Source organism: Symphalangus syndactylus, chromosome 5 (assembly GCF_028878055.3).
Source record: "Symphalangus syndactylus isolate Jambi chromosome 5, NHGRI_mSymSyn1-v2.1_pri, whole genome shotgun sequence".
NCBI classification, from domain to species: domain Eukaryota; kingdom Metazoa; phylum Chordata; class Mammalia; order Primates; family Hylobatidae; genus Symphalangus; species Symphalangus syndactylus.
This window is the reverse complement of record NC_072427.2, coordinates 38,796,750-38,808,945: the sequence shown is the minus strand read 5'-3', so window position 1 is coordinate 38,808,945 and position 12,196 is coordinate 38,796,750. Positions and strand designations below refer to the sequence as shown.

The following is a 12,196-nucleotide window of genomic DNA, read 5'->3' as shown; positions in this document are numbered from 1 at the left end:
GTGTTTACAGAAAAAGGCTTCTGAAATCAGACGCCTTTCAAACTCTTATACTAACCTCTGGAGTAGGGCAACATGGCTTCTCCCCTTTCTAGGTCCCACGACAGCCATCTTGCTATTACTTGCCTTCGGGCCCTGTATTTTTAGCCTCCTTGTCAAATTTGTTTCCTCTAGGATTGAGGCCATCAAGCTACAGATGGTCTTACAAATGGAACCCTAAATGAGCTCAACTAACAACTTCTACCGAGGACCCCTGGACCAACCCGCTGGCCCTTTCGCTGGCCTAAAGAGTTCCCCTCTAGAGGACACTACAACTGCAGGGCCCCTTCTTCGCCCCTATCCAGCAGGAAGTAGCTAGAACAGTCATCACCCAATTCCCAACAGCAGCTGGGGTGGCCTGTTTAGAGGGGGGATTGAGAGGTGAAGCCAGCTGGACTTACTGGGTCGAGTGGGGACTAGCTAAAGGACTGTAAACACACCAATCAGCACTCTGTAAAAACACACCAATCAGCACTCTGTGCCTAGCTAAAGGATTGTAAATGCACCAATCAGCGCTCTGTAAAAACACACCAATAAGCACTCTGTGTCTAGCTAAAGGATTGTAAATGCACCAATCAGCACTCTGTAAAATAGACCAATCAGCAGGATGTGGGCGGGGCCAAATAAGGGAATAAAAGCTGGCCACCCAAGCCAGCAGCAGCAACCCACTCGGGTCCCCTTCCACGCTATAGAAGCTTTGTTCTTTTGCTCTTCACAATAAATCTTGCTGCTGCTCACTCTTTGGGTCTGCACTACCTTTATGAGCTGTAACACTCACTGTGAGGGTCTGCAGCTTCATTCCTGAAGTCAGCAAGAACACGAACCCACTGGGAGGAACAAACAACTCCAGACGCGCCACCTTTAAGAGCTGTAACACTCACTGCGAAGGTCTGCGGCTTCACTCCTGAAGTCAGCGAGACAACGAACCCACCAGAAGGAAGAAACTCCAGACACTCACCACAAGGGTCCACGGCTTCATTCTTGAAGTCAGTGAGACCAAGAACCCACCAGAAGAAACCAATTCCAGACACACCTTGACCTTATAAAAAATGATTTTTTATCAGATTGCATTATTTGTTGAGTGTCATTATTTGTTAAGGAATTATTGGGGCATATTCCTTAAGAGAAAAGGCAGTAAGTTGTTTAAACCAAATGACCACTGCATACTTTCTAGATTTTTACCTTTTGCCATACAAAAACAAAGCAGTTAAATGGTCCAGAAATAAAAGTCTGATTCTAAACATGCTCAGAGCCCTCCAGGATGATAAAATATTCTCTGTATCATAAGTGGTTTTGTACAATATGGGCTGATGTGTAATACTGTTCCACTGGTATTTCTCCTCCTACTCTCCACCACCCCCTCATTTATGGGTATGCCATTTAATGAAAAGACACCTTATAATCATTTCACACATCAACAGTATCTAAAAGACTAGTCTAAAACTTCACATGAAAAGTCAAATTCTCTACTCCACAAGTAAGGAAACAAACTGCATACCAAGAGTCATCTTCATTTATTATTTAACTTACCACACTTTATCTACTAAGGCTTCAACTACCATCAAAAAATAAACTAATTGTAAACTGATTTTGAGAGCCATAGTTTTCATTTTAATAGTGAAATCATCTACTGCAATTTCTCCTACTACTACCTGCACTCTGAATCCACACAGTCTAGTTGCTAAGTTGACCATATTTTACATGTATAGAACTGGAATTGAATCTTAGCTCCCCAGCTTTTGGGAATTGAACTTTGGGAAACCACAGCTTTACTGACCTTTAATTTCACATACACACATACTGCAATGTAATGTGGAGATGTTTTTTTTAAGTCCTTTTGGGTCTGGAGAAAGTATGAACATTTACACTTCTCTTCCTCTTTAGATTGAGGACAACCTCCCTCTTTTAATAAACACAAAAATCAATCCTTCTTTTAATGTTGGTTGAAAAAATATAAATATATTAAGTATCACAGCTAAAAACAATCTGTTCCCTCACCCCAGTCATCAGCTGAACTCACTGCCCTCATCTGACCATCTACTGAATCTCTCTGTGATGACAACTCTAGGCCCTTGTGGTACATCTTGCTGGCCCAATCTTCCATTCTTTGAAGAAAATAAAGACATGGAAATACACAATCCAATCAAAGGCAGAATCCTCTTACCACAACAAAATAAGTAACTTTGCTTAAGTAAAAATTACTTATTCCCAGAGTAAACCAAAGAGTGCACTCAAAATACCTCAAGAAGCTACAGAAAAACACACATTTGAAGACTCAAGCTTTTATCCCCGTTCTGTTGCTAGACGATGGTGTCAAAGCAGCACAATAGCCTCTACCTTTGAAATAACAATGTTCTCTTTAGTAAATTACTTCAAGATACTTTTGCAAGTGTAAGAGTCTGACAGACCTAGAAACAAATTCCCAATCTTGCAGAAGAATGCATGTTTTCCACAGAAGCAATGTCAGGAATATGGCTGGCTTTCCTGTGTAACTCTCCGAGGCCTAGTTTACCCATTATATAATTGTGCTTTCTGGTTTTGCAGTTTCAGAAACCTGAGGACCGGAGGGTTATTTCTATGGGTAAATGCATCTGAATTTCAAACACAAAAGGTTAAATTTTCTACTCTGTAAGTCACCTACTGCAACCTTAAAATAAGGCTTGATTCCTAAGTTTTCAAAAACTAAAAGAAAAAAAATTAAGTCAAGTTAAGAAGCATTATATAAATCTTGCATAAAAATGAGTAACATAATAACCCAGAATTTTTCTTTTCTTTTTTTTTTTTTTTAAGACTGGGTCTCACTCTGTCGCCCAGGCTGGAGTGCAGTGGCGTGATCTGAGCTTACCACAACCTCTGCCTCCCAGGTTCAAGCAATCCTCCTGCCTCAGCCTCCGGAGTAGCTGGAAATACAGGTGCACACCACCACACCCAGCTAATTTTTGCATTTTTAGTAGAGATAGGGTTTCACTACGTTGGCCAGGCTGCTCTCTAACTCCTGACCTCAGGTGATCAGCCCCCCTCGGACTCCCAAAGTGCTGGGATTACAGGCGTGAGCCACCACGCCCAGCCAATGACATAGAATTTTACATCTAGAAGAGATGTTAGAAATGATCTCAAATAACCCTTTATTTTTAATGTTAATCCTGTACGGTAAGAATCACCAATACATAACATCTCTGAGTTCACTCAATTGAGAAAAGAAAAATCCAGACACTGTTAGACTACCTATCAGGTATGCATAATGCTCTTTTTTAATATGTATTTAATATAATACACATATTAAATAATGCTCCATTTATTGGTTTCGATGGCAACAATTTTTTTCCCTTCCATTCAGAATTAAGACTTTAATCATCCCAAATGGCAATGTGAGCCTATTTTAAAACCGTTTAGGGGTTAATCTTCTCTCTCATTGCTTACTCCAGTGCTACCACCTTAAATTAAAATAGTTCTGACTGCTAAGGAATCTCAACACATTACATTCACACATTCCCATGCATACAAATCCTGAATTTGAACATATGCCCCAGCACCTGGGCAAGTCATTTAGTATTTCCAAAGCACAGTTTCTTCATCTGCAAAATGGACACAACCTACCTTCACAGGGATACAAAGACCAAACTAAATTATGTGAAAACATGTTTGGGAAGAGTACAGATATACATATAAATGCTTGCTATGATTACAGGAGCTCTAAATTTCTGCATTTCACTAAAAGGAAGAATTTTGTTCCAATGTAGAAACTGAATGGACTACAGTTGCTGAGTTGGCATTACATACTTTAAAACCAAACAAGTTTCCAGGGACTTTTCTATCTAAAGTTCCTTTTAGGGAAGTAGAGTAAGATGTTAAAACTTACGTATCTTCATTTTAATATTTTCACAGGTGGAGCATACACTTTCTTTCTTTTTTTTTTTTTCTTGAGACTTTGAGGCAGGGTCCCACTGTCACCCAGGGTGGTGTGCAGTGGCATGATCTCAGCTCACTGCAACCTCTGCCTGCTGCGTTCAAGTGACCCTCCAGCCTCAGCCACCTGAGTAGCTAGGATTATAGGCATGCACCACCATGCCCAGCTAATTTTTGAATTTTTTTTTTTTTTTTTTTTTTTGAGACGGAGTCTCGCTCTGTCGCCCAGGCTGGAGTGCAGTGGCGCAATCTCGGCTCACTGCAAGCTCCGCCTCCCGGGTTCACGCCATTCTCCTGTCTCAGCCTCTCCGAGTAGCTGGGACTACAGGCGCCCGCCACCACGCCCGGCTAATTTTTTTGTATTTTCAGTAGAGACGGGGTTTCACCGTGGTCTCGATCTCCTGACCTCGTGATCCGCCCGCCTCGGCCTCCCAAAGTGCTGGGATTACAAGCATGAGCCACCGCGCCCGGCCTAATTTTTGAATTTTTAGTAGAGATGGGGTTTCTCCATGTTGGTCAGGCTGGTTTCGAACTCCTGACCTCAAGTGATTTGCCTGCCTTGACCTCCCAAAGTGCTGGGATTACAGGCGTGAGCCACCATGCCTGGCCCATGGAGGATACACTTTCTACATTCCTCTCAAGGGCAGGAACAGTATCTTAAGCATTATTTTAGCTGCAGTAACTGGAACAGAGACTGTCTCTGTGTTTAATAAATATTCATCATAATATACTTTTCCAGAATAAAGTAAAACTTTTGTAAAATATATGTGAGGTGGAAAGAGCTCTGGCCATGGAGTAGATATTTGCTCTCATATCGTGTATTACAAGTCCCTCAAGCATCCTGAGGCTTCATTTCCCTTTAAAAAATCTACCCTGTCACTGGGTGTGGTGGCTCACGCTTGTAATCGCAGCACTTTGGGAGGCTGAGGCAGGCAGATCACGAGGTCAGGAGATGGAGACCATCCTGGCTAACACGGTGAAACTCCATCTCTACTAAAAAATACAAAAAATTACCTGAGCTTGGTGGCAGGCGCCTGTAGTCCCAGCTACTCAGGAGGCTGAGGCAGGAGAATGGCGTGAACCCAGGAGGTGGAGCTTGTAGTGAGCCGAGATCTTGCCATTGCACTCCAGCCTGGGTGACAGAGCGAGACTCCATCTCAAAAATAAAATAAAATAAAATAAAATAAAATAAAAAATCTACCCTGTCAGTAACGCCCATTTTATTCGATGTCAGACATCCACCCAGAATACTGCAAATAAGGCCTTTGAGTGACAAAAAGAAAAAGTTTCTAATGAAGTCCATGCATGCACTTTACGCATAGTAGAGGCCTACTGATTCTTTTTTTTTTTTTTTTTTTTGAGATGGAGTCTCGATCTGTCGCCCAGGCTGGAGTGCAGTGGCGCAATCTCGGCTCACTGCAAGCTCCGCCTCCCAGTTCACGCCATTCTCCTGCCTCAGCCTCTCCGAGTAGCTGGGACTACAGGCGCCCGCCACCATGCCCAGCTAATTTTTTGTATTTTTAGTAGAGACGGGGTTTCACCGTGGTCTCGATCTCCTGACCTCGTGATCCGCCCGCCTCAGCCTCCCAAAGTGCTGGGATTACAAGCATGAGCCACCGCACCCGGCCTACTGATTATTATTTTAAGTGTGTGTGTGTGTGTGTGTGTGTGTGTGTGTGTGTGTATTTGAGACAGGGTCTTGCTCTGTCACCTAGGCTGGAGGGCAGTAGCACCATCACAACTCACTGCAGCCTCGATCTCCCAGGCTCGAGCAATCCTCCCACCTCAGCCTCCCAAGGAGCTAGGACAACAGGCACATACCACTATGCCCGGCTAATTAACATTTTTATTTTTATTCTGTAGAGACTAGGTCTCCCTATGTTGCCCAGGCTGGTCTTGAACTCCTGTGCTCAAGTGACCCTCCCGCCCTGGCCTCCCAAAGTGTTGGAATTCCAAGTATGCACCACTGCATTTGGACTGTTTTAAGAATAATTCTAATAAGCTGTTATTTGGTTATATTTCCCACTGGTGGTTAAAAGCACTAAGATAGATCAGATGTCCAAGGAAAGAGAAATTGGAGAACCCTAAAGGTTTCTCTCGCTGATACATGAAGTAGAGCCAAACTTTCCCAAAAAGGTAGATCCAATTCAATCTAAAACTATTCTATGGCCTAATATCACCGAACACTTGACAAAATATTATGTGGGCTCCATCTCTTACCTCAAAATTAGAGTCAACCTATGATTAATTTAATCCCAGCTTTAATTACAGTCAAAGAATGAATGCTCAGCAAATACTTCATTTTAACGCTATCCACTGCTACCCTATTCACAACCTTGGAAGAAATGATATGCCCTCTTTTATGGTTCACTTTTCCTTATTCAAGTAATCTGCTCACTAGCTGTTCTTCTTTTATTTTTTACTACATGACAGTAACGAGTTGCAATGGAAAGGTCATCTGATTTTAACCCAAATTGGAATTATCTAAGAGCATTTTACATAGAGATAAAATGGATTATTTTACAGAATTAATTTTACCCCCAATAATGCTAATACACTTTACACAAGTACAATGTTACTATTTGCTAACTACAGGTAATCAGCTACTTCAAGGCAGTGACCATGTTTGCCGATTGGGATCGTTAAAGCACACAACAGAGCACCATAGCGTTTAGAATAATTAATATTCCTGAGATTGTCTTGAAAAGACTTTCATGTATCGCTAATAGGATTCCAAATGCATGTAAGTCTTTTGGAAAGTTAGTTACATCTTTAAGAATCTTGAGCAAATTCTGGTTTATTCACTAGATGGTTATATGTGAGAAACTAATTTTTGATAAATCTGAGGATAAGAACTGTGTATCTAAAAAATTTTAAAAAACAGAAATAATTGTGTATCAAATGTAATTACAATTATTTCTTTTTAAGAAATTGCAATGGAAAAAAAGACTGGAAAGAAATGTTGGCAGTATTTGTAGTTGGGTAATGAGACTATGGCTATTTTCTTTTCTCTGTATGCTAAATTTTACTTAGTAAGTATGCACTAGTTTTACAATGAAACAATTAAAGAAAAAAGAGGAAGGAAGGAAGAAAAAAAGGAAGAAAGGAGGGAAGGGAGGAAATGGGAAAGAGCACTGCTTAAAGTTAAGAAAATGGCCTAATTAGACCAGTTAGTTAACACTTAGTTAAATGCTATAATTAAGCTTTTACCCTAGCAAGGAACTTTCTAAGTGATCACAAATGATAACTAAGTCATATAATATCTGCACTGAAGGGACATCTTACCTAATTCTGTCATTTGACAGGTGTAGCAAAGAAATTATACAATGCTTTACAGTTTACAAAGTGTGTTCAAAATGTCACATCATCTGTCCTTCAAATACTCCTGAAATAGGCTCATATGCCCCATTTTAAGGATCAGGAAATTGAGGGTTAAAGAGATAGTAATGTGCCTTAATAATAATGTCTATGATTTGTCAAATGTTTACTATGTGCCAGACTCTGGGTTAAGCACAATCCTGTGAAAATTATCCCTACTTTATAGATAGAAGGTGAAGGGGCTGGACGCGGTGGTGACTCACACCTGTAATCCCAGCACTTTGTGAGGCCAAGGCAGGCAGATCACTTGAGCCCAGGAGTTCAAGACCAGCCTGGGCAACATGTCCAAACCCCGTATGACGAGGAGAGGGGGGACAATTAGCCAGGCATGGTGGCACCTGTAGTCCCAGATACTTGGGAGGCTGAGGTGGGGGGATGGCTTGAGCCCAGGAGGCAGAGGTTGCAGTGAGCCGAGATAATGCCACTGCACTCCAGCCTGGGCAGCAGAGTGAGACCCTATCTCAAAACAAAAATTTAAAAAAAGGAGAGAAAAGAGAAAGTGAAGGGTAGCCAGGCACAGTGGCTCACGCCTGTAATCTCAGCACTTTGGGAGGCCAAGACAGGAGGATCACTTGAAACCACGAGTTGGAGACCAGCCTGAGCAACATAGCAAGACCCTGGCTCTACAAAAAAATAAAAAAATTAGCCAAGGTTCGTGGTGTGAGCCTGTAGTCCCAGTTACTCGAGAGACTGAGGCAGGAGGATCGCTTGAGCCCAGGAGCTCGAGGCTGAAGTGAGCTATGATCGCATCACTGCACTCCAGCCCGGGCGACAGAGCAAGATCCTGTCTCTTTAAAAAAAAAAAAAAGAAAGAAAAGAAGGAAGGAAGGAAGGAATGTAGGTAGGTTAGGTGACTTGCTCGAGATCATACAGCTAAGTCACTGCTCTGATTCTAAGCCATACACTTAAAACAGAAGTCTTGAGTTACCTATAATTCAACTTCACAGAGCCCTTTAGTAGAATTGGCTTATGATCCATCCCATGTTCTCTCTTTTAAGAGTTACTAAGTCTGACAGCCATTATGAGGGTCTATAAGCAAAAGCACTAGCCCAATCATACCCAAAAACTCATGTTGGCGGAGAGCCCATGCCTCAGAAGAAAGGGGTGAATAACTAGAGTGGAGGGGACAAAGCTAACAAGTCTTATAATGTACACATTAAGAAGCAGAATAAACTTCAGAGTAAATAAGCAGAATAAACTTCAGAATTCAGAGTAAACTCTCTCCCGGAGCAGCAAGGATAGCAACATCACGGTATCAACAATTCCAGCACCTTACACTCCTGTAACCTAGCGCAATTTCCGGAGAGCCTTCAGGTTCATCTCAACGGATCCTCGCAAAAACCTGTGGGCTGGGCTGGGCAGAGCGGGAAATCACTCTCACTTTACACAGGAAGCCGAAAGGAACGCAGAAGAAGGCCGGGTGGGCAGAAAAGCACGAGATTAAGAGCTAGGGGCAGCCACCTGGGGAGACTGGGCGCCTCCACTGACTGGAGGAAGAACGCAGGGCCCGCGGCGGGGACAAGGCCCAGAGAGGCCGTGGTGCTGGGTCCGTCGCCCGCCGAGGCTCAGGAGCCTTGGAGGTCGGCCCAGGCGCCTATCTACTCACGTTGGACCAGCTGGTCTCCAGAGAAGGCGGAGGAGCAGCTGGTGACCAACGCACAGGGTATGCCAGCAGCCATAGCTGCGCTCGCGAGCCGGTTCCGTCAGGCAGCCGCTTCCGCCTTGGGCTGCACCACGGCCGCCGGCGCGAGGGGGAGACAGGCGGGGGAGGGCGTTCTCGGAATGACCAGGCTGGCCTGACCCCGCCCCTAGACCCCCTTCCGCTCCCAGCGTGGAACAGGCCAGGCCGCGCGCGGTGTTGCCATGGGGACGAGCTGACCCAGCTGAAGGTTTCCGTGCTTGGAAACCGCGCCACCGCGGAGGTAGCCGTTCCCTGAGGTAGCCGTTACCTGACCTAGCCATGGCACAGAGCACTGAAAACCACGACCCTGTCGGAGCCATCTTAATCCAGGTGGGAAACGGGTTTACCCCGGCCCTGCCCAGCCGCGCCACTTCCGAGCGAGGTCCCGCGCGCCGATTCACCGACGCTCACCCATTTGGTGCGCCGCCCCTAGACTGCCTTCAACACGCGAGAGGCTCCCAAAAAATGCCCACCCAGACCTTCCCTCACGGCCCAGCACACTCCCGGTGACTTACCCTGTAGGTTACGCCCCAGAAGCACGACTTTCTGCCTCTGGGAAAACTCTAAAACCGTTACCCGGAGCCTTTACTTCAGAAAAATTCACCTCACGCTGAGGCATTTTTAAATGTTACATTCTGAAAATTTGAACCCATAACGTCGGGAGTGGAGGAAAGACAAATGGGACACTCTAAGAGTTGATAAGAAATTTGGCGACAAATTGAAATATGTGAATTGCTTTTCTTAAACACCCCAGTTTTTTAGATCTAAATGTTCCTCGTTGGAGAATACACAGAAAAATCAAGATAACTTGGAATGAAAAAATGTGACATTTAAAAACTTAGTGAAAGACCTTTTTAATTTGAGAGGGGAAATGTCAAGAAAGTCTTGTCCAATACAGCTCAATTTGTAACAGTTGCACTCAGATGTTTCTGAAATGATTGTGGCATTTTGTTTTCACATTTATATGAGGTAGCTTTAAGATATTTCCGGCCGGGCGCGGTGGCTCACGCGTGTAATCCCAGCACTTTGGGAGGCCGAGGCGGGCGGATCACGAGGTCAGGATATCGAGACCACGGTGAAACCCCGTCTCTACTAAAAAATACAAAAAATTAGCCGGGCGTGGTGGCGGGCGCCTGTAGTCCCAGCTACTCGGAGAGGCTGAGGCAGAAGAATGGGTGAACCCGGGAGGCGGAGCTTGCAGTGAGCCGAGATTGCGCCACTGCACTCCAGCCTGGGCGACAGAGCGAGACTCCGTCTCAAAAAAAAAAAAAAAAAAAGATATTTCCACATATATCATCGGTTTTAACTATCACATATATAATAGCTGCATTTGACTAAGTCTTGAAGTCATTTGTTTAAGGTCACTCTATCAGGACTGTCACTCAGTTGGTCTGAAGTGGGTCTTACTCGTCAAAGGGATCTAATTTTTCTGGCAGAATTTTGATCTCTCACCTCCCATCTAGGAGAGACTTCTCTAAATGTACCTTTTCCCAAATACAAGCCCCTGAACTCACCAATTTCATAGACTTCCCCATTAAGAATCATACCTAAATCTTACCTGATCTTTTCTCACCCTCACTTTCACCATCACGCAGCAATGAGTTTAGCCTAACTGCGAAGTCTGAGGGAACAGTCCCCGAAAAACTGCCCTAACTTCAACATTCACTACCTGCAAGTTCAGGGGTCCCCAGAACCACCTCACTTCAGACCAGCTGGGTATAAACTTAGGGGCCCCATCACCACCCTCACATTCAATGATTCACTAGAACTATTCGCAGAGCTCAGGGAAGTGCTGTGCTCACACCTCCAGTTTTATTACAGTGAGAGCATACAAATTAATCAGCCAAGGGAAGAGATGCGTAGGACAGAGTCTAGGAGGTGTCCAAACACAGAGCTTTTGGTCATCTTATCCCTGTGGAGTCATGGACGTCATTACCTGCATTACTTCCTCTCAGCCACAATATGTGACAATATGCATAGAATATTGCAACTAGAGAAGCTTATCTGAGGCTTTGATGTCCAGAGTTTTTACTGGGGTTCAAGCTCACACTGCCCTTGTGGTTGACCATTAATCTCCAGCCCCTCCTGAATACTTTTAGTCTCCCACTGCTCCAGAGGTCTGAGCTGATACAGTGTGGATCAAAACACCCATTATAAATCATGTTATTAGACTGTCTGGTGGCCAAAGCCCACAGACAAAGACACTTCTATCAGGCAGGACATCCCAGGGGCCTAGAGATCACCTCCCAATAGCCAGGGGCAAAGACTGGACCCCTCTTTGAATAAGGTTAATTCTTTGCTACACATACCCCCTCTTTTTATAGATTCCAAATAATTAGAACAATAATGGAGACTCTTACCTAGGATACAACATTATAGTAATAGATAACTGTTGACACTGACTTGTGAGATGGGTTAGAAGAGCTAATAGTCATATCCATGTTGATCTGCACCCCTACTTGTTTAAAAGGATTCCTGTGGACATATCAAGTAAAGAGCTGTGTAGAGGAAGAGAGCCTAACTGTTAACCAGATTATTAACACTGATTCCTGTATAGTATAAAATTCTATTCTCTACATGTAGAATACGTATAGTGAGGAAATTTGGAAGACTTTCCCTACTTTTTCAATGAATCCTGAGAATTTGTGAGTATGTGGCACCACCCAAATGTGCCAACGTGGATTCCACTTCTACTTGGGGCTATGATTTATTTCCCTCAGACAGGCTACCAATAATTAGTATGCCTAGTGGAAAGCACTTGGTAGGGAGTCAGAATACTGAGATCTGACCATGGCTTTGACAGTCTCACAAGTAGTGACTTTGAGCTAGTCACTTCACCTCTCTGGACCTCACTTTCCTCTTCCATAGGACATATAGTTTGGATTAGGTTCACTTCTGACTCTAAATTGTCCCAATTTCCCTAAGCTACATCATTTACTGTAAAAGTAAACTTCCTTTGCTTTTAGCCTAGGCAATCAAATTTTTTCTGGCAAGTCAGTGAGTGAGTGAGTGTGTGTGTGCAATAGACTGTAAAGCAGAGGTACTTTAAATTTCTACTTGCTTCACCCTAATATGGTCAGTTAGGTCTGTGTATCAGTCAGATATATTAAACAGCTTTTTAGACCAGTGGTTCTCAAAGGTGTTGTAGGTATTATTTTTTAGTTCCAGTTTACAGAAGACACTTAAGTACAAAGA

General features: G+C 43.7%; 2 protein-coding genes across 20 annotated transcripts in view; one reads left to right on the top strand and one right to left on the bottom strand.

The window, feature by feature from the left end:
• AAGAB (alpha and gamma adaptin binding protein) overlaps window positions 1-9,418 on the bottom strand; it is a 55,443-nt gene extending 46,025 nt beyond the window's left edge. The window contains exon 1 of one of the 5 annotated variants that reach the window (XM_063638831.1): window positions 9,270-9,418. In XM_063638831.1, the coding sequence (XP_063494901.1) occupies window positions 9,270-9,321 (52 nt within the window). In that variant the 5' untranslated portion in view covers window positions 9,322-9,418. The other 4 variants (XM_055278026.2, XM_063638832.1, XM_055278027.2 and 1 more) reach the window with 4 other exon arrangements.
• IQCH (IQ motif containing H) overlaps window positions 9,154-12,196 on the top strand; it is a 256,651-nt gene continuing 253,608 nt past the window's right edge. For 11 of the 15 annotated variants that reach the window (XR_010120697.1, XR_008657668.2, XM_063638818.1 and 8 more), the window contains exon 1: window positions 9,171-9,331. Coding sequence is in view for 13 of the 15 variants with exons in the window: in XM_063638818.1 (XP_063494888.1) it covers window positions 9,281-9,331 (51 nt within the window). In the remaining 2 variants the exon portion in view is untranslated. Of the gene's footprint in view, window positions 9,332-12,196 lie in introns of all 15 variants that reach the window. The other 4 variants (XM_055278015.2, XM_055278023.2, XM_055278018.2 and 1 more) reach the window with 3 other exon arrangements.